This window comes from Solea solea, chromosome 20 (assembly GCF_958295425.1).
Source record: "Solea solea chromosome 20, fSolSol10.1, whole genome shotgun sequence".
Classification (NCBI taxonomy): Eukaryota; Metazoa; Chordata; class Actinopteri; order Pleuronectiformes; family Soleidae; genus Solea; species Solea solea.
The window spans coordinates 645,765-669,690 of NC_081153.1; the positions used below are offsets into that span (position 1 = coordinate 645,765).

The 23,926-nt window shown below is 45.0% G+C and overlaps 4 protein-coding genes across 6 annotated transcripts; all 4 read right to left on the reverse strand.

Moving 5' to 3' along the window:
• Positions 1–226: 226 nt before the first annotated feature.
• Positions 227–8,692, reverse strand: rfx5 (regulatory factor X, 5). 3 transcript variants are annotated; one of them, XM_058619200.1, is made up of 10 exons: positions 8,603–8,692; positions 7,342–7,481; positions 7,229–7,262; positions 6,726–7,012; positions 6,516–6,632; positions 5,229–5,307; positions 4,545–4,743; positions 4,276–4,355; positions 4,055–4,204; positions 227–3,542 (listed from the first exon to the last, which is right to left on the reverse strand). In XM_058619200.1, the coding sequence occupies exons 2-10, from the start codon at positions 7,446–7,448 to the stop codon at positions 2,529–2,531; spliced, it is 2,067 nt and encodes a 688-aa protein (XP_058475183.1). In that variant the 5' UTR covers positions 7,449–7,481; positions 8,603–8,692; the 3' UTR covers positions 227–2,528. The 3 variants fall into 3 exon arrangements, with proteins under 3 accessions (XP_058475183.1, XP_058475184.1, XP_058475185.1); XM_058619201.1 differs by lacking the exon at positions 8,603–8,692 and adding an exon at positions 8,283–8,556; XM_058619202.1 differs by lacking the exon at positions 8,603–8,692 and having other exon boundaries at positions 6,726–6,848; positions 6,930–7,012; positions 7,342–8,555.
• A 588-nt stretch (positions 8,693–9,280) lies between these two features.
• On the reverse strand, positions 9,281–12,424 carry psmb4 (proteasome 20S subunit beta 4). The gene is made up of 8 exons (XM_058619219.1): positions 11,857–12,424; positions 10,842–10,968; positions 10,688–10,767; positions 10,455–10,601; positions 10,014–10,095; positions 9,764–9,880; positions 9,472–9,560; positions 9,281–9,369 (listed from the first exon to the last, which is right to left on the reverse strand). Exons 1-8 carry the CDS (start codon positions 11,985–11,987, stop codon positions 9,357–9,359), a joined length of 786 nt encoding a protein of 261 aa, XP_058475202.1. The 5' UTR covers positions 11,988–12,424; the 3' UTR covers positions 9,281–9,356.
• Positions 12,425–14,027: 1,603 nt separating this feature from the next.
• LOC131447431 (uncharacterized) lies at positions 14,028–15,306 on the reverse strand. Its single transcript, XM_058619216.1, has 2 exons — positions 14,976–15,306; positions 14,028–14,839 (listed from the first exon to the last, which is right to left on the reverse strand). The coding sequence occupies exons 1-2, from the start codon at positions 15,304–15,306 to the stop codon at positions 14,127–14,129; spliced, it is 1,044 nt and encodes a 347-aa protein (XP_058475199.1). The 3' UTR covers positions 14,028–14,126.
• Positions 15,307–19,173: 3,867 nt separating this feature from the next.
• On the reverse strand, positions 19,174–21,814 carry LOC131447435 (uncharacterized). The gene is made up of 6 exons (XM_058619221.1): positions 21,654–21,814; positions 20,986–21,131; positions 20,558–20,622; positions 19,914–20,081; positions 19,738–19,845; positions 19,174–19,324 (listed from the first exon to the last, which is right to left on the reverse strand). The coding sequence occupies exons 1-6, from the start codon at positions 21,771–21,773 to the stop codon at positions 19,284–19,286; spliced, it is 648 nt and encodes a 215-aa protein (XP_058475204.1). The 5' UTR covers positions 21,774–21,814; the 3' UTR covers positions 19,174–19,283.
• Between the last annotated feature and the right edge of the window lie 2,112 nt (positions 21,815–23,926).

Consider the following 23,926-nt stretch of genomic DNA (forward strand, 5'->3'; position numbering starts at 1 on the left):
GGTGACATTTCACAATAAAGGCCTAGAAAGACACATCAGCTGGGACTGGTGTTCTGATGACTGCGATGGGATGTGAAGTTACGTTTACGTTCACATTATTTTTATTATTATCGCGTGGTGACGGTGGTACAAAAAGGCACACAGCTGATGTCAGAGCAGAGCGCCTCCTTGTGGCTGAGAGAGGAACTACACTCACAACAAAAGTAAAAGAGAAAGAAAATTCAAGTTTAAAGTTTTGAGTCAGTGATGTCACTTCCTTTATTCATCAGTCAGAGGAAAACACACATACAGTAAAGGTGCATTTCAAAAAGAAAGGACAAAGGTTTGTTTTATCTTTCATACGTGAACCAACATCGACCTCTGACCTTTGACAACACAATTCAAGAACAAAGTGCAAAAGAGGAAAAAAGGAAAACAGCAAAAGCAGCAGGCAAAAACATGCAGGAAACAGACATCGTCATAGCAACAGCATAATATTAATAAAGGTGAAGATGACCATGACAGCACAACTGTTGACAATAAAGTGTTATACAAAGACTGAAGCTTTGTAGTCATGTGACTTCTGACGACATAATGATCCGAAAACGTTTTTACGTTTAAGTTTCATCGCATGTTAAAAAAGAAAAAATATATATAAATGAACAAACAGGAAGTGACATCAGAGGACGATCCATGAAGGTCAACTCTACCCGAATCCCGATCCTTAACTCTTTGATTATCTGACCCGTTTCTGGTTTTGTTTCCACAGTGAACGACTGAACGACCTGCACCTGCTCACCGGCGCCCTCTGTCTTTCAAACAGTTTAAAGTGTTACATTGTTACATACAAACCATAAAAAAACAGACATTTCTGTTTGGAACAGATGAGGGGGCGGGGCTTAACATTTCCAGAGTTTTAGCTTCAATCATAGCAGCTAGCATGTGAGCTAAGCTACACTCAGTTCATAGCAAAGTGCTAAAACAAATTTTCCCATCATGCAACAGTTCAGTTTCCACACACACGTACGGCGAACTCACTGCAATAAATGTTAAAACTTTTTTTTTCCACAGGAAGAAACAATGAGGACTGACGGCGATGCCCAGTCCTGTGGTTTGTAGCACCAATGAAGAAGACCACACACTCAAATGATGTTACATCACCAGACTCCGCCTCCTCCAGGACCTTCTCATAGTTCATAGTAAAGTGCAACAGTGACACACATATTTATACAAGTTAGCAGGTGGTTGTTCACTGACAATACTATGAACCATTCTTTATGCTAAGCTAAGCTAACAGATGGTGGGTGGAGCTTCAGCTTCAGTTGAGATGATGATGTAATATCTAAAAACTGTTGGAACTTTTACTTTGAAAGGACTTGATGAAAACTGTTGCCGTTTTTTCAGACTCAACGTCAAAGTTTGAATAATAAATTCACTCACACTCACTCACACATACATTTATTCACTCACTTACTCACACATAAATTCATACACTCACTCACTCACACTGACACGTTCACTCACTCATTCACACACACAGACAAATTCACTCACTCACACAAACACTGACACATTCACTCACTCACACACTGACACATTCACTCACACAAACACTGACACATTCACTCACTCACTCACTCACACCGACACATTCAATCACACACACACACACTGACACATTCACTCACTCACACACTACACTGACACATTCACTCACTCACACACTACACTGACACATTCACTCACTCACACACTGACACATTCACTCACTCACACAAACACTGACACATTCACTCACTCACACACACACTGACAAATTCACTCAATCACTCACACACACTGACACATTCACTCACTCACACAAACACTGACACATTCACTCACTCACACAAACACTGAAACATTCACTCACTCACTCACACACTTACACATTAACTCACACTCACACATTCATTCACTCAAACACTGACACATTCACTTACTCACTCACTCACACTGACACATTACCTCACTCACACTGACACATTCACTCACACTGACACATTCACTTACACTGACACATTCAATCACACACACTGACACATTCACTCACTCACACAAACACTGACACATTCACTCACTCACACAAACACTGAAACATTGACTCACTCACTCACACACTTACACATTCACTCACACATTCATTCACTCACTCACACACTGACAAATTAACTCACTCACTCACACATTGACACATTCACTCACTCACACACTGACACATTCACTCACTCACACACTTACACATTCACTCACACATTCATTCACTCACTCACACACTGACAAATTAACTCACTCACTCACACATTGACACATTCACTCACTCACACACTGACACATTCACTCACTCACACTGACACATTCACTCACCACTCACTTACACAAACACTGACACATTCACTCACTCACTCACACACACACACTGACACATTCACTCACTCACACACACACAAACAACACATCCAGCAGTGAGTCAGAGGAGTGTTGAGGGGGCGGGGCAGTGTTGATGGGAGCTACTGTGTGTCTCTCTCTCGCCCACCCTCCTGCTCCCCCTCACTCCTGGGCACGGTGGTGGAGGGGGTGGAGCTGGGCGTCGGCGTGATCTCCACCTCCCCCTGCTCCTCATGAAGCTTGGGTAAGTGTAGAAGGAGGGGAGGGGGCAGGTGGGCTGTAGGCGGGGCTACGGTGGCGGTGTTGTTGCCTGGTCGCGGAGCCTTCTGGATCACCTCAACCATCGGCGTCCGCCCCGCCGCCAGCTCCCAGCTGGGATTGGCTGAAGTCTGCAGGAGCAGCAACGGCCGAGTGTGGCGGTCCGACTCGGCGGCGCCTGGCTGACACTGCACCACCACACTGCGGTGCTCCGCCGCCGTCGCAGGCAGCTGACTCAGAACCAGCTCCAGCACGGGCTGCGAGGAAGAGGAAGATGACGCCTTTTGGATGACACCGCCGCCCACGGGCGTGATGATGGGATAATGGGTGGTAGGAGCAGGAGGCGGGGCCTGAGGAGGAAGAGCAGCAGGAGGAGGAGGAGGTGGGGGCGGAGGTGGCAGCACGTCCTCCGGCCGAGGTTTTCTTGGTCGACCACGTTTCCGTTTGACGGGAGGAGCGTTGGCAGCAGACACAGAGGACACGCCTGCTGAACTCCCTGATGCCACGGCCTCCAGGGGCCGCTTGCTGATGTTTCCTCTGGCCCTTTGAACCACGGAGGTTGGCGCAACGGTGGCGTGTTGCTGCTGTGGAGGCGGCGCCACCTTCTCCCTGTCATAGGACAAGCAGCTCTGAGGCAGGATCATCAAGGGCATTGGCCCACCCTGCTGCTGTGGCAGCGTCGCCATAGCAATGACCTTGACTCCTCCCCCACTGGCGGCAGCAGCAGGGGCCGGACCTCCAGGTCCAGACGCCCCCCCGACACCAGAGGCGTCTTTGGGCGCAAGCGACGGTGGCGAGGAGCGGACAGAGAGCTGCGTCTTATCAGGAATGGAGCTGCGAGGGAGAATTCTGGGTAACTGCTTGATGAAGGCCTCCACCTGCATGACATCCCACAGCAGAGTCATGACATCACAGAGCATCAATGACATCACAGAACAGAGTCATGACATCACAGAGCATCTATGACATCAGAGCATCTATGACATCACAGCGCCATGACATCACAGAGCATCTATATGACATCAGAGCATCTATGACATCATAGAACAGCCATGACATCACAGAACAGAGTCATTACATCACAGAACATCTATGACATCATAGAACAGCCATGACATCACAGAACAGAGTCATTACATCACAGAGCATCAACGACATCACAGAACAGTCATTACATCACTGAACAGTCATGACATCAGAGCATCTATGATATCACAGAACAGAGTCATTACATCACAGAGCATCAGTGACATCAGAGCATCTATGACATCACGGAGCATCAGTGACATCAGAGCATCTATGACATCACAGAACAGAGTCATTACATCACAGAGCGTCAATGACGTCACAGATCGACCTCAGGTGAGGGCTCATGGAGGCGTTCACCTACCGCAGGGCGCAGAGAGGAAGAGGAGGAAGAGGAAGGAGGAGGCGGAGTTTCGAGGGAGGACGGCTTGGTGCTGGTAGCCAATCCTGATTTGTCTCCGGGCAGCAGCGTCTTCAGTGAAGACGAGGAGGACAAGGCGTCTCTGATGTCCTTCTGAGGACAGACAGGAAGTGGTGAGTGTCAGAGGGAGGGACTGAGCATGCTCAGTAAAAACATGTGAGCACCTTGTGATCCGACGCTGCGTCCGACTCTTTGGAGGCTACCGGAGTTTTCTTGATGACCTTGTGAGGTTTGGCTGGACCTCCTGCAGATGACACACACACACACACACACACACACACACATAACAAAAACATGTGTTTCATCTGGGCCTGGTCTCATATGTATATACAGTAAGTGTGTGTGTGTGTGTGTGTGTATGTGTGTTACCTGCCATCGTGTGAGCGTGTGTGTGTGTGCGTTACCTGCCATTGTGTGTGTGTGTGTGCGTTACCTGCCAGCGTGGCTGACGTCACCAGCTCGGCCTGGCTGCACCGAGGGTTGACGATGTGCTCCTGGATCAGGTAACGAGCGATCTCCACCACTGTGTCAAACGAGCGCTTCAGGATCTTCTGCGCCCAATCACAGATCAGCTCACACGCCGCCTCCGTCACTTCCTGTTTGTACGTCTGGACCAGCTCAGTCAGCTCAGCCTGTAGAGGAAGGAGGGACTAGTTGTCATGGAGACCAAAACGTGTGTGTGTACCGGGTTGTTCTTCAGGTCCAGGTTGGGCAGCAGAGTGAGTGTGTGTGTGTGTGTGTGTGTGTGTGTACCGGTTCGGTCCTCAGGTCCAGGTTGGGCAGCAGAGTGTGTGTGTGTGTGTGTGTACCGGGTCGGTCCTCAGGTCCAGGTTGGGCAGCAGAGTGTATGTGTGTGTGTGTGTGTGTGTGTGTGTGTGTGTGTGTGTGTGTGTACCGGATCGTTCTTCAGGTCCAGGTTGGGCAGCAGAGTGTGTGTGTGTGTATATGTGTGTGTGTGTGTGTGTACCGGATCGTTCTTCAGGTCCAGGTTGGGCAGCAGTGTGTGTGTGTGTGTGTGTGTGTGTGTGTGTGTGTGTGTGTGTGTACCGGATCGTTCTTCAGGTCCAGGTTGGGCAGCAGAGTGAGTGTGTGTGTGTGTGTGTGTGTGTGTGTGTACCGGATCGTTCTTCAGGTCCAGGTTGGGCAGCAGAGGCATGTTGAGCACCGTCTTCCTCCTGATGCCGCTGTAACAGTACGTATGAGCCTCGCAGGTTAAAGAACAGAACTAGGAACCATGTCAATACTATTCTTTTTTTTTTTTAAATACTATTCTAACGCTGAGGCTTAAAGTGACCACAGGAACTGCTGGTCCTCTGCTGCCTCATGTGGTAACTTTGTGTCACTGAACTAAGTCTAAATTAAATATTTTAAATGCCGAAGTGACAAAATAAGACATTTGAACTTAGTGATGGAGGCAGCAGTGGATCAACAACTCCTGACTTTGATGTGGGAGAGTGAACCCAGAGAGAACACAGTGTGAACACAGAGTGAACACAGCATGAACCCAGTGTGAACACAGTGTGAACCCAGCATGAACACAGAGTGACACAGAGTGAACACATGCTGGGAACACGGTGTGAACCCAGCGTGAACTCAGTGTGAACCCAGAGTGAACACAGAGTGAACTCAGTGTGAACACAGAGTGAACCCAGTGTGAACACAGTGTGAACACAGAGTGAACACAGTGTGAACAGAGTGAACACAGAGTGAACTCAGTGTGAACACAGAGTGAACCCAGTGTGAACACAGTGTGAATACAGAGTGAATCCAAAGTGAACCCAGAGTGAACTCAGTGTGAACACAGAGTGAACCCAGTGTGAACACAGTGTGAATACAGAGTGAACACAGAGTGAACTCAGTGTGAACACAGAGTGAACCCAGTGTGAACACAGTGTGAACACAGAGTGAACCCAGTGTGAACCCAGCATGAACAGTGTGAACAGAGTGAACACAGAGTGAACTCAGTGTGAACACAGAGTGAACCCAGTGTGAACACAGTGTGAATACAGAGTGAATCCAAAGTGAACCCAGAGTGAACCCAGTGTGAACACAGTGTGAATACAGAGTGAACACAGAGTGAACTCAGTGTGAACACAGAGTGAACCCAGTGTGAACACAGTGTGAACACAGAGTGAACCCAGTGTGAACCCAGCATGAACAGTGTGAACAGAGTGAACACAGAGTGAACTCAGTGTGAACACAGAGTGAACCCAGTGTGAACACAGTGTGAATACAGAGTGAATCCAAAGTGAACCCAGAGTGAACTCAGTGTGAACACAGAGTGAACCCAGTGTGAACACAGTGTGAATACAGAGTGAACCCAAAGTGAACCCAGTGTGAACACAGTGTGAACCCAGCGTGAACCCAGTGTGAACACAGAGTGACCTGTGGTTATTCAGGATATTTGGACTGTCCTCTGCCTCCGAGCCGCCGTGCCTTGATGTTGGGGAAAATGTCTCTGATGATCTTCCCGAAGTTGGCGGCGCTCAGAGGCCGATGCTGCAGGTTCTCACAGTATCTCCTGCAAGACAGTGAGAATGACAAGGGGAGGAGTCAGAGTCACATGACTTCACGCTTGAGAGAGTGCGAGTGTGGAGTTGGTGTGTTTTCTGACTTGTACGTCTCGTAGACATCCTGTTTGGGCAGACACGTGTCTGAATGCTCCTCCAGGTGAGAGCGGATCCAGGTACAGGTGTGAAGCTGGTCAGTGGTGTTGAACGAGCCAGAGTCACCCACGCTGCAAACAGACACACAGAGGTCAAAGGTCAACTGTTTAACTGCCACATTGTAATGTGTAATGAGTTGACCTCTGACTGACCTCTTGTCTCCACAGCTGGGTCCTGAAGGTAGCTGGAGGTACAGGTAGAGCTTATCGTTGTCAGAGAAACGCTGTACGTCCTGCTGTGAACGCAGGGAACAACAAGCCACAAGTTTTATTATCAGGCTTAAGTTAAGCTAAAGTTAAACCTGGATTGTAACTAGAGCTAAACCTGCAGGTGTATGGGTTATGACTTGGCTGAAGTTATAGATTAAGTTATAATGTAATAAAATCCCAGTGTTTCTCTCAAGTTCTTTGTGTATACAGTTGTTCACATGCATGTGTGTGTGTGTCCTCACCAGGATCTGATCCACTTTGGTCTGAACGCTCTTCCTGTGAGACACAGAAGAGGAGCATGAACACGGTGGAGCAGTGGAGGACACTGGGTTAGGGTTAGAGTTTGTCCACTTACGAGATGTCGTTTTTCAGTTTCTGCAGCAGCATGCTGGGCTCACTGTCTCCCTCCCCCGCCTCCACACCACCCTCCCCCCGCTGCTGTTGGCTCTGCTCCTCCGACATCTGAAGCGACTAACCGGCGCTGAGATGCATGATCTGAGGCACGTCAGACAAACACAGACCCATGATTATCGTGGAAAAAGACAGAATCATGACTCACAATATTATTGTGACAATTAAACAGGTTTAAATCTTGGAACTCTAATGGGCAGAGCCTATTGTCCACAATCTACCATCATTGATTTGTTGAAACAGTCATAAAAACGCTGCTAATGTATTAAAAACTTAATGAGATTAGGAGAAACAATGTTAAAGAAATATTTTGTTTATAACAGAAAACATGTTTTAAATATGACTTGAAGGTGCAGCTCCCTCTTGTGGTACTTTAACATAAATCACTAGGACTGTAGATGATTCACCAACATGAAATATTGACATTTTTCAAATTTCAACATTATCTTTTTTGTTGACGTTTTACACCTGAGAATGTTTGGAGACACACACACTCACAAATTCTCACACACACACACTCACACGCACACTCACAAACTCTCACACGCACACTCACAAACTCACACACACTCACAAACTCACTTATACACACACAAACTCTCACACACACACACTCACAAACTCACACACACTCACAAACTCACTTATACACGCACAAACTTACGCACGCACTCATACACATACACACACACACACACATGCACGCGCGCGCACACATACACACACACACACACACACACGCCGCCGCCGGCCTCCTTCCCGCCTCTGGCCGCTAACGTTAGCGGTAGCAGCAGACGTCCTCGGCCGGACAGACGCGTCCTCGGCCGGGCAGTGAACGGATCTGCCGGCGTCTGACATATTAGCGTCCAGCTAACGGAGCCTCACCGCCGCTGGTTAGCTTCAGCTCACCGCGTCACCGCGACACGTCAGCTGGTTTTTAATCAGACGGAGCTAACACCGTTGTTAACCGGAGTAATGCGACGGTACCGGGGAAAGAGTCGTTAGATGCTCGCGCTCACACACCGCTAGCTACTAGCTAACATTAGGGTTTAGCGTGAAGTGAAAGAGCCCTTTAACGAGCTTTAAGACGCGGTTTAGAAACACGGGATCGTTCCCCCAAACAGTCAATTAATTATGTCATTAATGTTAGAAATGTTGACTGAGGCCAGACGGAGAAATTATTTTAAAAAAGAAAAAGAAAGTACCTGAGCCAAGATACAGCAAAAATCCCCAGTCAGATGTTTTTGTGATTGGACGACGGTGGCAGGTCTGCCTGACGACAAAGACCACGTCCATTCTGATTGGCGCGCACATACTAATCTACCCAGAGACCAACAGCGACTTGGGTCTCATTGGTCTAACGCAATCATTTCTTTAACAAGGATTATTGCGATTGGGCGTGTTTTCCTGATCTGCCCAGTTACAGAACAGATAAATTAATCTGAAGGAATCTGCATAGCAACAGACGCCCGTTTTTTAATGGTTTATTTCCCGAGCTAATGTTTGAAACTGTCAAATATGAGTGCAAGTCAGTCTCATGTATGGTTTAGTTACTTTAATCACCTTTATATCATGATTATTCATGAAAAGATGTTTCTAGTCACATCACACGTTTGTTTGTTTGTTTGTTTGTGTGTCCTCGAACACCTGAGGCTTCTGCTCAACATCAGAGCTGCTGCTCCTGGCAGTTTGTCTCAGTGCTTCCATCATCGTCATCATCACTGGGACCAAAGTTACCTTCACTCTTCACTTGATCTTCTCTTCCAGGCGTCAAGCGTCACATATATATATATATATGTCGTAAGAACTGCATAAACTAATGTACTCACTTTATTGTTATTTGAGATTCAGATTAAAAACAAACAAAAATAAAAGCAGGAAAAGAGATTTTTTTGGTTTTATTTTCATTGTACAAAAACAGACAGTGAACGAGTGAATATGAGAGGATGCAGCTGGTCTTCATTCAAAGCCACTGAAGAGACAAAACAAAGACGAGTGAAGACACTGCAGTCATCTGATCTGAGATCTGATTCATCACTAAACACACGTTCATCAGGTTGACCTTTGACCTCACCTGACCATGCGAGCAATGTCCCAGTTGGTTTCAGATGACAGCGGGCCGATAATCTCCACGCCTTTTTCTGTTACTATGGCGATCTCGTGCTGAAATAAACATGACATCACTCATTCGTCTCGTTTCAACAAATGGACAAAAACAGATGTCACTGAGATTAAAGGTTTCAACAAGTTACATTTGCTTTGTTGAATTTCCATCAAAAGAAAGAGAAGGAAGATCTCCCCCTGGAGGCCTGCTGCAGTAAAACACGCTGTCTCCACATGACCACACCTACTGATGATGAACTCACCCTGTTGTAGGAGCGAGCGTCTCTGTAGTAGAGCACTTTGAGACAGCGCTCCACCAGGTCCAGCGCCTCCTGCTGGCTGATCTCCACCTTGTTCTCCACCACCTCTCTCATCAGAGGCTGCGCACACACACAAACACGCGAGTCACCATGACGACCAATCAAAAGTGAATATGCAGCTCCTTGCATGCGTTTGGCGTCGTTGGAAACATTGTTTTCAAAAGTCCAGAGTGAAACAGGAGGCGTCTCTCACCTGAGCCAGGTACGCTCCAAAACCAGTGGCCACTGTGGGAGCCTCATAGGCCACGCCCAGTTTGTCCACATACCCAAGGAAACTAGAAAACAAAGTATGGCATCAGATTTAGTGGTAATAAAACAAAGCGTTTCTACAGTTTCATGGTATAAGTGAAGAGCGTTTGCTCTGGTTGTTCAAATAATGAAATCTTCAGAGAAGGGTCAACAGAGATGAGGGGCATGCACCCTCTGATCTATTCATGACATCATAGATTTAAACTTTGACGCATGAATATTCATCTATAATCTAATATAGTTGACTTTAGTGAGGAGAGAACACTCAACATTAAACAAACAATGGGACAGAATTGGCTCAATCGACAGTTTATGTTTGACATGAAAGTGACACAGTAGCAAAGATGGCCGACATGTGACTGATCATGTGCTCATGGTTTCTCACCCCTCTCCGTTGTAGAAGCCTCCGATGACCACAGTGTTCCACAGTGGGTTCATTCTGCTGCGGCGGTTATACATCACTCTGGTCAACCATGAGTGCAGTGCCTTTGGACTGTAGCTGTGACCGTCGCCTAGCAACTCCTCATCAATCCTGACACACACACACACACAGAAAACAAGGGATCAGTGACGAAGCAGCAGCTGGTTCATGTGTGTGCGTGTGTGTTTGATTCTTACACCATCTGTTCGATGACATGTTTCAGGTGCTGGTAGTCAGCGTAGTCTCCTGAAGCTCCCAGGATGGTGCTGTTGTTCACCTGAAACACAAACAAACTCAGTCACATGGTCACAGGTCAGCTGATGTCCAGATGATCGCGATGACGAGCGTCACCTTCATGAGGCGAGAGATGTTCCTAAAGCGAGCCAGAGAACCATACGAGCCCAACATGTCTGCAGCAATGATCACACCACCGCTAAACTTCACCCCGAGGACCGACGTCCCCGTCACCATCGGTGTCCTGCACACAGATACAGAGAGGACAGACATGCAGAGAGACAGACAGACACGCAGAGAGACAGAGGGCAGACACGCAGAGAGACAGAGAGGACAGACACGCAGAGAAACAGACAGGACAGACACGCAGAGAGAGACAGACAGGCAGACTATTAAAACACAAATATTTAAATTCACTTTCTGATTCATATCAATATAATCTGCTGATTATTAACTCTAAAAAAACAAAAGTAACAAACAGTAGAAAACAGCTGGTTTGTCTACTTCACCTCAATCACCCGAGGACAGACGTGTCTTTACTAAATCACCCGAGGACAGACGTGGAGGATTTATTTATAAATTTTCTTTTATTATAAATTATTATTATTTTGATTCGTAAGCATGAATTGGTGGAGTCTGTTTCCACAAACCTCTTTTCTGAACGTTAACAGAAGGAGCTCATGTTGAAAGTGAAAGTCATTCATTCTGTCTCATATTGTTCCTTATCACAATTACTTGAATGTGCCGTTTTCTCTTCATTAAACACTTACTGTCTCTTTTCTGTTGCTAATATTGTTTCGCTTCTCATTTCTGTTCTGAATTTAATTCCACGTCATGTTTTAAAACAAAGATTACATTTAGACTAAATCTTCAAAATTAAAGTGTTTGGATTCACATGTAGCTGGCTAACAGCTAGTCTGCACACTTGCAGCTTCATGTTCACGACTAAACTTTGATTTTCATCACTAATTAAATTATTTTAATCCAGAAGATTTTGTTCTAAATTAAACTATTTAAGCCTCAGTTAGCTTAGCCTCCGCTAGCTTAGCCTCAGTGGGATGATACAGCACAAACCGCGACATGTTCGGGTTAAAGTCACACAGAACCGCGGTGCTGGTTCGGGTTCACTCACAGTGTGTGTTTGATCGGAGCACAGGCGGGGACTGGTCCGCTGCTGCTGCTGCTGCCGCCGGGGAACAGAGAATAAAGCTGCCCGGGCCTCGGTCCATCTTCCCACAGACTCATCTTTACTCCAAACTCCATCTTTAACTGCAACAGGAAGTGACGACACAACAGCGTTTTTCTCTTTTTCTCGCTTCACCGATCAGCGCTCTGATGTCACAGGGTGGAGCTCTGCTGCCACCTGCTGTTGGGAGGGTAGATGGGATTCACTGCTTGGCCGTTTCTCAATATCCAAGTATGCAAGCATATACTTGGATACAAGCAGTATAGAAGTACGACAGGAGTACACACGTACACAAGTTCACAAGTACAGGAGTACACAAGTACACAAGCATACAAGAACAGGAGTACACAAGAACAGGAGTACACAAGTACAGGAGCACACAAGTACAGGAGTACACAAGCACACAAGAACAGGAGTACACAAGAACAGGAGTACACAAGTACAGGAGTACACAAGAACAGGAGTACACAAGTACAGGAGTACACAAGTACAGGAGTACACAAAAACAGGAGTACATAAGTACAGCAGTACACAAGTACACAAGTACAGAAGCAGTGGTGATTTTGGTCTGTATATTCTGGTGGGGCCATGCAGGAAAATCTTATAATGCAGTACAGGAGTACACGAGTACACGAGTACACAAGTACAGGAGTACACAAGTACAGGAGAACAGAAGTATAGGAATACACAAGTACACAAGTACACAAGTACACAAGTACAGGCGTACACAAGTACAGGAGTACAAGCCAAGCCAAACTATGAAGTGCTAGTCATAAGTGCGATGTATAGGTTTTTGTTTTTTTTTTGTTTTTTTTCGTCGTCGTCTTAGTCGAGGTAGAGTCGGAAGAAATGTGTTTTTAGTCGGCGGCGGAAGATGTGGAGGCTTTCCGCTGTCCGGATGTCGATGGGGAGCTCGTTCCACCATTTGGGAGCGAGGACAGTGAACAGTCTCGAGTTCTGTAAATGCCTCTGCGATCCTCTCAGTGAGGGAGCAGCGAGCCAGTTTGCTGATGCAGAGCGGAGTGGGCGGGCTGGGGTGTAGGTTTTGATCATGTCCTGGATGTAGACTGGACCGGATCCGTTTGTAGCATGGAACGCAAGCACTAGAGTCTTGAAGCAGATGCGAGCAGCTACAGGAAGCCAGTGAAGGGAGCGGAGGAGAGGTGTAGTGTGGGAGAATTTTGGTAAGTTCAAGACCAGTCGAGCTGCTGCATTCTGGATGAGTTGCAGAGGTCGTATGGCACACGCAGGGAGACCAGCCAGGAGGGAGTTGCAGTAGTCCAAGCGTGAGATGACAAGAGCCTGGACCAGAACCTGTGCCGCCTTCTGGGTTAGAAGAGGCCGTATCCTTCTGATGTTGTACAACATGTATCTGCAAGATCGAGCTGTTGCAGCAATGTTGGCAGTGAGGGAGAGATGGTCATCAAGTGTCACACCCAGGTTCCTTGCGGTATGAGACGTTGAGAGTTACCACAGAGTTGTCGAGGGTGATGGTTAGGTCTGTGGTGGGAGAGCCCTTTCCTGGGAGAAAAAGAAACTCAGTCTTGTCGAGATTGAGTTTCAGGTGATGGTCAAGGAGGTTAGAGAAGATCGAGAAAAGTTTTTTGGGGTTAGAGAAAGAGGATTGAATTTTAGTCTGATAGAAAGCTTGTTTGGCTGCAGAGATAGAGGCAGTGAAGGGGGAGAGCAGGGCGTTAGGGTGTTTTCATTTCCTCCATTTCCTTTCTGCTGCCCGTATCGTGGCTCTCTCAGCACGCACTGAGTCAGGTTGCCACGGGGCTGGGGAGGACATACGAACCCGCCATGAAGTAAGAGGACAGAGAGAGTCAAGAGAGGAGGACAGAATAGAATAGAATAGAATAGAATAGAATAGAATAGAATAGAATAGCCTTTATTGTCGTTATTTTGTGGACAACGAAATTTGGGTGCCACTCCCTTGGTGCAAAATACAAATATATAAATAACAATTTTAAAAGAGAAAATAGAAATATTAACAATAAAATAAGAATAAGAAATGTTGTTTACATTTTTTTCAGAAACTATGACTATGTATAAATTAACATAAGATAACAAAATATAGCAGCAAGACCGGTGTAAAAACAGAAAAAAGAAGGCACTGAGAAGTGATTGTCCTGTATTTGTGTAAACAAAGTGACTGAAGCATCAGATTATTGCACTTTCCAGTGGTGTTTCCCTATGAATGTTTTTGCTTTCGTTTATTTATTTAGTTCTGTGATGGCTCTGGGAAAGAAGCTATCCCTGAGCCTGTTAGTCCTGGTTCTGTGGGATCTGTACCGCCTGCCCGAGGGTAACAGGTGGAACAGGTGGTTAGCTGGGTGGAAGGAGTCCTTGATGATGTTTCCAGCTCTGCTTCGGTAGCGAGAGCTGGCAATAGTCTCCAGGTTAGGCAGAGAGCACCCCGTGATCCTCTGGGCTGTGTTTATAATCCTCTGTAGCACTCTCCTAGTAGAGAGTAGAGTAGAGAGGAAGGTGTCTGTGGCAGAGTTGGGATGCATGAGGGAGAAGGAGTCAGCTGAAGGAAGTGCTGATAGAACAGTTGAGGAGAGAGAGGAGGGAGAGAGAGAGCGAATGTTACGACGGACAAGTGCAATATCTGATGAGATGAGATCATCAGATTGGGAGAGTGGGAGAGAGTAGGAAATAAAGAAATGATCAGAGACATGAAGTGGAGTTACCTTGAGGTCGGAGGTGGAGCAGTTTCTGGTGAAGATGAGGTCAAGGTGGTTGCCAGCTTTGTGAGTTGGTGGAGAAGGAGCAAGTGAGAGAGAAAGAGACGAAAGTAGAAGAAGTAGATCGAATGACTTCTCTGACTGGATGTTGAAGTCACCAAGAAGAACAAGTGGTGGGCCATTTTCTGGGATGTTTGAGAGGAGGACATCTAGTTCCTCCAAGAAGTGTCCCAATGGGCCTGGTGGACGGTAGATGACAACAATGATTAGTTTGACTGGGTGAGTTACAGTTACAGCATGAAATTCAAACGACTGAAGAAGAGAAGTGTGGCAGTGGGTAAAGAGTGAAAGTCCAGTTGGGGTTGATGAGCAGACCTGTCCCGCCACCTCTTCCAGTGGATCTGGGTGTGTGGGAGAAGGAGTGGGCGGAGGAGAGAGCTGCAGGGGTGGCTGTGTTGGAGGGTGTTATCCAAGTCTCAGTGAGAGCAAGGAAGTCCAGGCATTGCTCAGTAGCAGAGCCAGAGATGAACTCAGTCTTGCGTGTAGCTGACTGGCAGTTCCACAGGCCCCCTGCAACAAGGTGTTGGATGTGTGTGGAGCGGGTGGGATAGATAAGTGAGGACAGGTTACGGTGATGCTGTGAGTGATTGTGAGGTTTGTAGTATCTATGAGAAGAGACATGAACAGGAATGGAAAAAAGGCACATGTGTGAAAGGTAGAAAACACTAGCAGACAGGTACTTAGCCTCGTTAGACTCCGGTTTAGACTCCTTTGTCTTTGTCCTCCTGAGTCTTCGTCTGCCGCTTCAAAGTCAGTGCTGCTTTTTAAAAGACACCTGATTAGGTGCTGATTAGTTGCAGCTGAGTGGCCACTCCCTGGTTAGGGGCTGATTGGTTACAGCTGTGTTGGCCACTCCCCTGTAGCCAGTGAAACTTCTCACCTGGTGTGACCAACAGTTCACACAATGAGCAAGCACTAGGCATCAGTGGAGAGAAAAAACTCCCTCATAACAGGAAGAAATCTCTGACAGAACCAGACCTCGACCGGTTGGCGTAAAAGGAAAATGGGGGACAGAGGAGAGGTGGGGGACAGAAAGGGGGGAGAGAAAGGACAAGAGGGAGATGAGGTAGAGACAGAAGAGAGAGAGAGACCAGGAGCAGATACACAACAACTGTATCAAGTAACAAGTTTATACAGTCAATGATATCGACTTTTAATTATAGCACAATAATAATGGTGATGATATGTATGATATGGATAGCCTCGAAAACTGGATCTGGATCCTGCAACCTGCAAGATGAGAATACAGAGAGAGAGAGGGAAGGAAGGAAAGACACAAACTAGGGAGAGAAAGAGACAAGGTTAATGACATATAAAAAGTCATATTCATACCCTGAGTGTGAGAGAGTGAATGTGCGTGCACCACAGGAAAATCCCCCAGCAGTCTAGGTCTATAGCAGCAGAACTAAGAGATGGTCCAGGTTTCCCTGAACCAGACTTGTTGGAACATCTTGTTGGAACATCCTGATAATAAGGAATTACAGTAATCTAATCTAGATGTAACACAAGCATGAACTAGTTTTTCAGCATCCTGTAAAGACAGAATGTTTCTAATTTTCATAATGTTCCGCAGGTGGAAGAAGGCTGTTCTGGAAATGAGTTTTATGTGTGAATCAAATGACATTTCCTGGTCAAAAGTAACTCCAAGGTTCCTCACAGTGGAACTGGAAGCCATGGTGATGTCATCTAAAGTGACAATGTGATCAGAAAGTTTTTCTCTGAGGTGTTTAGGGCCGAGTATAAAAGTTTAAAAGTAGAAAGTTACAGGTCATCCAGGACTTAATGTCTCTGAGACATTCCTGGAGTTGAACAACCTGATTTATTTCATCCGGCCTCATTGATAAATATAGCTGTGTGTCATCTGCATGACAATGAAAGTGTATGTTGTGCTTCCTAATAATGTTCCCTAGAGGAAGCATATATAAGGTAAAAAGTATAGGCCCAAGCACTGAGCCTTGTGGAACTCCACAATTAACCTTTGTTTGTAGTGAGGCTTTATCATTAACATGAACAAACTGGAATCTATCAGATAAGTATGATTTAAACCAGCAGAGGGCAGCACCTGTGATCCCAAGAGTCTGCTCCAATCTCTGCAGTAGAATATTATGATCAATGGTGTCAAATGCAGCACTAAGATCTAACAGGACAAGTAAAGAAACTAGACCATTATCTGAAGCCAAGAGAAGATCATTACTAACTTTAACTAGTGCTGTTTCTGTGCTATGGTTTAATCTAAAACCTGACTGAAAATCTTCAAACAGGCCATTCATGCGCAAATATTCACATCATTGATTAGCAACTGCCTTTTCTAAGATTTTAGAAACAAAGGGAAGATTAGATATAGGTCGGTAATTAGCTAAAATATCTCGGTCAAGGGTCGCTTTTTTGAGAAGGGGTTTAATAACTGCTATTTTAAACGTTTGGGGCACATATCCAGTTAATAAGGATAGATTAATTTGAGTTAATATAGAGCTGTTAATTAAAGGAAACACATCTTTGAACAGGGGCCACACCGTGATGTAGTGGTTAGCACTCTCGCCTTGCAGCGAGAAGACCCGGGTTCGAGCCCCGGTTGGAACAAGGGCCTTTCTGCATGGAGTTTGCATGTTCTCCCTGTGTGTGCGTGGGTTCTCTCCGGGTACTCCGGCTTCCTCCCACAGTCCAAAAACATGCAATGTGGGGATAGGTAAATTGGACACTCCAAATTGACCATAGGAGTGAGTGTGAGAGTGAATGGTTGTTTGTCTCTATCTGTGTGTGGCCCTGCGATGGACTGGCGAACTGTCCAGGGTGTACCCCGCCTATCGCCCGATGTAGCTGAGATTCGCGACCCTCTGGTTGAGGATAAAGCGGTAGATGATGACTGACTGACTGACATCTTTGAACAGTTTGGTTGGGATAGGATCTAACTGACAGGTTGATGACTTAGATGATGAAACTAATGATGTTAACTCAGGGAGATCTATAGGGGAGAAACTGTCTAACTGTGCACCTGGTGCTTCTAAAGCTCTTGTGCTAAAAGATGAGTCAGTCCCAATATGAGGGAGGAGATGATCCATTTTTTCTCTAATTGATGTTATTTTATTCACACAAAAGTTGATAAAGTCATCACTGCTCAGTGTTAAAGGAATAGATGGTTCAGTGGAGCTGTGGCTCTGTGTCAGCCTGGCTACAGTGCTGAAAACAAACCTATGATTATTCTTATTTTCTTCAATTAGAGAAGAATAATAGGCAGCTCTAGCTTTGTGTAGGGCTTTTTTGTAAGCTACAAAACCATCTTTCCAGGCTATATAAAATTCCTCTAGGTTATTGGAACGCCATTTTCTTTCTAATCTACGTAACGTCTGTTTAAGAGCACGAGTATTGGAGTTAAACCATGGTGCTCGTCTCATCTGATTCACCACCTTCTTTTTCAGAGGGGCAACACAATCTAATGTAGTACGCAGTGAGGCCGCTGTACTATCAACAAGGTTATCTATGAGGGCGGGAGTAAAATCACAAACGGTACCTTCAGATGTACTGACATATGGCACCGAGTTAAATAAAGGTTGCACTGTCTCTTTGAATGTATTCATATTATTATCAGACAGTATTTCTTATTTATGTTATTGTAGTTCATTATTGTACAATTAAATGTGAGTAAATAATGATCAGTAAGGAGAGGGTTTTGAGGAACTATGTTTAAGTTATCAATATCAATACCATAAGTTAAAACAAGGTCGAGGGTGTGATTAAGGCGATGAGTTGGTTTATTAACGTGTTGAATAAAACCTATTGATTCCAACAGCGAGTTAAATGCGCAGCTAAGACTATCACGGTCAACATCTACATGGATGTTGAAATCCCCTACAATTATGATTTGATCTGTCTTAAGCACTAACTCAGATAAGAACTCAGAGAACTCTGATAGGAACTCTGAATAAGGTGCAGGTGGACGATAAACTGTGACTATCATAATTGGTTTCTGTGATTTCCAACTAGGATGAGATAGATTAAGAATAAGGCTTTCAAACCATGAATATCCTGGTTTGGGTTTGGGATTGATTAATAATCTAGTATTAAAAATGGCTGCTACACCTCGTCCTCGGCCTGAGCTTCTAGGAATATGGGTATTAGCATGAGTGGGTGGAGTTGACTCATTTAGACTAACGTAATCTTCTTCATGTAACCAAGTTTCAGTTACACAGAATAAATCAATACAATTGTCAGAAATTAGATCATTTATTAAAACAGATTTTGAGGAGAGAGACCTAATATTTAATAGTCCACATTTAACAGTGGTATTATTTGACTTATTGTTCGTATTAATCTTTATTAAGTTAGAATGTCTAACTCCTCTTCTGTTTGTTATTGATTTATTACACCAGAGTATGAATATATATATATATAGAGAGAGAGATAACACTGGTGTTTAGTTATATAGTATAAATATATATAGAGAGAGATAACACTGGTGTTTAGTTATATAGTTCAAAAATAAAACTGAATGAATTAAATATCATAACAGTTGAGACTCATTGATATTTTCATTTTATTTTAATTTGACCATCAGAGTGGTCAGGTGACATCACTGCAGTCGGCGCCACCCCCTCCATCACAAGCTCCCACAGGTCACATGACACTTCAAAAGACAATGGAGACGACCTTGTCCTTTGCACAGAAACCTGGAACAAGAAAAACACCTCATCAGCAAGGACACTGTCAAACATGGAGGACACTATCAAACATGGAGGACACAGTATAACATGGAGGACACCGTCAAACATGGACAACACACAATGTCAAACATGGATGGCACACACAGTCAAACATGGAGGACACAGTATAACATGGAGGACACTGTCAAACATGGAAGACACCGTCAAACATGAAGGACACACTGTCAAACATGGAGGACACAGTCAAACATGGAGGACACTGTCAAACATGGAGGACACACACAGTCAAACATGGAGGACACCGTCAAACATGGAGGACACACACTGTCAAACATGGACACACAGTCAAACATGGAGGACACTGTCAAACATGGAGGACACACACAGTCAAACATGGAGGACACAAACACTGTCCACACCTTTGTTAGAGTCGTAGATGAAGACAGGTTCATGGTTGAAGCCGAGACACTTTGCTTGTTTTTTGAAATCTTCCAAGTCTGAGTCATTTGCTGCTGTTGTCTCTCGTCCTGAAAAAAATGAGTGGAGTTAAATTGTGTGACAAAAAGTGTCTCCAGTCAAGTATCGTGTTTCCTACCCATCAGATAAAGAGAGCGGATGGCGCCCTCTTCCTGTTTAGTAGTGGTAGTGACGTTAAAGAAGTTCAGGAGGACGTCGATGTCTCCAGTGATGGTGGAGTTAGCGCTGAAGACGACAACGCTGTCGCTGCTCGGCAACACATGGAACAGTGTGGTGATGTTAGCATCTGAGGACAGAGACATCATCATCATCATTACAATCATCATCATCACCATCACCTTCATCATCATCATCACCACCATCATCTTCCTCATCACAATCATCATCATCATCATCACCACCATCATCATCATCATCTTCATCACAATCATCATCATCATCTTCATCACAATCATCATCATCACCATCATCTTCATCATCAGCATCACCACCATCATCTTCCTCATCATCACAATCATCCCAATCATCATCATCATCATCTTCATCACAATCATCATCATCACCATCATCTTCATCATCATCATCACCACCATCATCTTCCTCATCACAATCATCATCATCATCATCACCATCATCATCATCTTCATCACAATCATCATCATCATCATCATCTTCATCACAATCATCATCATCACCATCATCACCATCATCATCACCATCATCATCATCATCATCATCATCATCATCATCTTCATCACTCACAATGGGCCGTCACTGTGTTTCCATCGATGGTGAGGTTGTTCTGTGCGCTGAAACATTTTCCGTTTCTGAGGAAACACGGAGTCAGCTGATTAAAGACACGCGCACACACACACTTCAGTTTCCTGTTTCTGTTCCTGTCTCACAGTGAGATAAAGACATGATCATATGACGCAGATTTTATTACACAATTGGGTGGAATGGCTCAGTGGTTAAGACCGGTACCCTGTGTGCAAAAGACATCATGGTCGCAATGGTTGCAAGTTCGACTCCACCCCTGGCTGATTGTACTCAATTCCATTGTAAGTCGCTTTGGATAAAAGTGTCTGCTAAATGACATGTAATGTAACAATTCTTTAATTAAGTGGATATAATCAGTTTTTCACACATGTTCACTGGCAGCAGGGGGCGCTCACAGTCACATGACTCACATGTTGTTCTCCTCAAACATCTCCAGCATGTTGGTGTCAGAGGTCGAGGAGGTGACGTTCAGCCACGAGCTCTCTGTCTTCTTCAGGATCTCCACAAACAGTTTTCCATCAGAGTAACCCACGAGTGTGTTCAACCTGCCCAACATCTACACACACACACACATGCAAACACACACACACACGCACACGCACACGCACACACATGCAAACACACACACACACGCATGTTGGACATTCATGACTTGTGGGGACATTGCATTGACTCATTCATTTCCTGGAGACTTACTCCCACCTTAATCACAATTACGACGGCCTAATCCTAATCCTAACCCTAACCCTAACCCTAACCTCAACCTAACCTTAAAACATATCTTCACCTTAAAATGTAGTCATTTACGTTGTGGGGACTTGATTTTTGTCCCCACAAGGAAGACAAGTCCCCATAAAGTGACTGTGTAAACAGTTTTAGGTCCCCACAACATTAGTAATACACGCACACACACACGCACACGCACACAAACACAAACACAAACACACACACACACTTGTATACACAAGTATACTTGTATTGTGTATATTTGTATACTTGTCCCGAAACTTCACTCAGTAAAAACATCATTGAATAAATAAATATGCTGATGACCTGATGACCTCAGCAGAGTGGTTACCATGGCATGGTCGTGCAGAGACACAGGCGTCAGCAGCGGTTGACATTCCTCGGGCGTCAGCGTCGAGCAGCTGACAAACAAAGCCACGAACAGGAAGTGAGAGACGAGTCTGGGGTTCATGATGAGGACGTGAAGAAGAAATGACCACTGAGCTTCACAGAGACGCTCGTCCTTTATATGCTTTCCAGACCATGCCCCCTGTCCACACACAAGACCACACCCCCTGGCTTTAAGCAACAGCTCAAAGTTCAAAAGTTGACATTTAACATCTGCTAAGTTTGTCTTTCAGTCATTGTTTGCTCCGTTAATCACATCTGACCTTTGACCTTTAAAGAGCCAACATCCATGTCTGACTATAGATGCAACTGGATCATCAACGAGCTCCTGAAGACAATCAGGAAGTCTACAGTCAGAACAGGAAGTCTACAATCATAGCAGGAAGTCTACAGTCACAGCAGGAAGTCTAAAGTCAGAGCAGGAGGTCTGCAGTCAGAACAGGAAGTCTACAGTCATAACAGGAAGTCTACAGTCATAACAGGAAGTCTACAGTCACAGCAGGAAGTCTACAGTCACAGCAGGAAGTCTATCGTCAGAACAGGAAGTCTACAGTCAGAACAGGAAGTCTACAGTCAGAACAGGAAGTCTACAGTCATAGCAGGAAGTCTACAGTCATAACAGGAAGTCTACAGTCAGAGCATGAAGTCTACAGTCACAGCAGGAAGTCTATCGTCAGAACAGGAAGTCTACAGTCAGAACAGGAAGTCTACAGTCATAGCAGGAAGTCTACAGTCAGAACAGGAAGTCTACAGTCAGAGCAGGAAGTCAATTGTCAGAGCAGGAAGTCTGCAGTCAGAGCAGGAAGTCTACAGTCAGAGCAGGAAGTCTACAGTCAGAACAGGAAATCTACAGTCATAGCAGGAAGCCTACAGTCAGAGCAGGAAGTCTACAGTCAGAGTATGACATCTACAGTCATAGCAGGAAGTCTACAGTCAAAGCAGGAAGTCTACAGTCATAGCAGGAAGTCTACAGTCAGAACAGGAAGTCAAGAGTATGAAATCTACAGTCAGAACAGGAAGTCTACAGTCAGAACAGGAAGTCAGAGTAGGAAATCTACAGTCAGAACAGGAAGTCTACAGTCAGAACAGGAAGTCTACAGTCAGAGCAGGAAGTCTACAGTCAGAACAGGAAATCTACAGTCATAGCAGGAAGCCTACAGTCAGAGCAGGAAGTCTACAGTCAGAGTATGACATCTACAGTCATAGCAGGAAGTCTACAGTCAAAGCAGGAAGTCTACAGTCATAGCAGGAAGTCTACAGTCAGAACAGGAAGTCAAGAGTATGAAATCTACAGTCAGAACAGGAAGTCTACAGTCAGAGCAGTAAGTCTACAGTCAGAGCAGGAAGTCTACAGTCAGAACAGGAAATCTACAGTCATAGCAGGAAGTCTACAGTCATAGCAGGAAGTCTACAGTCAGAGTAGGACATCAGGAAGTCAGAGCACAATATTAGGAAACCTGATCCTGATCTGTTAGCACATTTGTAAATTTAAAGCGATGTAACATAATGTTACAATGAAGAGATATCTTACCAGTACAATGCATAGGAAACAAACACATAAATAACTAAATAAATAAATCCCAGAACTGCAAACACAATTTTACCAACAAGATACAGCGCAGGAATTGGAGTTTAGCTGAGGACAATACCCGACAGCACCAGAGCCACCGTGGAGTTGGAAAAGTTAAGATATGGGGTCCAAATTTTTATAAACCGACCAGCTGAGGAGTGAAGCAGCCAGGTCAGGTGTTCGAGGGGGAAGCATTCCATGATTATCTTATGCCAGTTTGCTTTAATGGGAGGTTTGTCATTTATCCAGGACAAAACAAAATATTTTTCCTGCAAATGTAAGAATAACTTACAGTCTGGTGGAACTAAAGACCATAACATAATCCAGGCTGGGATAGCCCAGGAGCAAAGAAAGAGCATCACAGCATTTTACCACAGCTATTTCCTCAGTACAGATTGTTCAAATTTGGGGGAACATTTTGAAAGACCCATTCAAAAACTTGAGCAAATGCCGTTAATGCAGGTATTAAAATATATTATTATTATCTAATTAAGCCCAAATAATTTCATAATTTTCTTTAACAGTGTCCCAGTTTAGATGATTCACTTCATAAAAGACAGGGATTATATTGATCAACATTGTTTTCAGGCCTTTTGCAAGCAGTTGAAGCAACAGTGGCTATTTGTAAACAACAAAAATAGGATGCT

Coding starts and splice junctions, on each gene's coding strand:
- rfx5 (XM_058619200.1), bottom strand. CDS start 7,448: ATGTCGGAGGAGCAGAGCCAACAGCAGCGGGGGGAGGGTGGTGTGGAG. Junction 7,013..7,228: donor CCAAAGTGGATCAGATCCTG/GTGAGGACACAC, acceptor CTGCGTTCACAG/CAGGACGTACAGCGTTTCTC. Junction 3,543..4,054: donor CTTCCTCTCTGCGCCCTGCG/GTAGGTGAACGC, acceptor GATGTCATGCAG/GTGGAGGCCTTCATCAAGCA.
- psmb4 (XM_058619219.1), bottom strand. CDS start 11,987: ATGGAGTTTGGAGTAAAGATGAGTCTGTGGGAAGATGGACCGAGGCCC. Junction 10,969..11,856: donor GCTCCGATCAAACACACACT/GTGAGTGAACCC, acceptor ATCTGTGTGCAG/GACACCGATGGTGACGGGGA. Junction 10,602..10,687: donor CATGTCATCGAACAGATGGT/GTAAGAATCAAA, acceptor TGTGTGTGTCAG/GATTGATGAGGAGTTGCTAG.
- LOC131447431 (XM_058619216.1), bottom strand. CDS start 15,306: ATGTGCCTTTTTTCCATTCCTGTTCATGTCTCTTCTCATAGATACTAC. Junction 14,840..14,975: donor TGGAAGAGGTGGCGGGACAG/GTCTGCTCATCA, acceptor ACCGTCCACCAG/GCCCATTGGGACACTTCTTG.
- LOC131447435 (XM_058619221.1), bottom strand. CDS start 21,773: ATGAACCCCAGACTCGTCTCTCACTTCCTGTTCGTGGCTTTGTTTGTC. Junction 21,132..21,653: donor CTCTGCACGACCATGCCATG/GTAACCACTCTG, acceptor GTGTGTGTGTAG/ATGTTGGGCAGGTTGAACAC. Junction 19,325..19,737: donor CATCTACGACTCTAACAAAG/GTGTGGACAGTG, acceptor TTCTTGTTCCAG/GTTTCTGTGCAAAGGACAAG.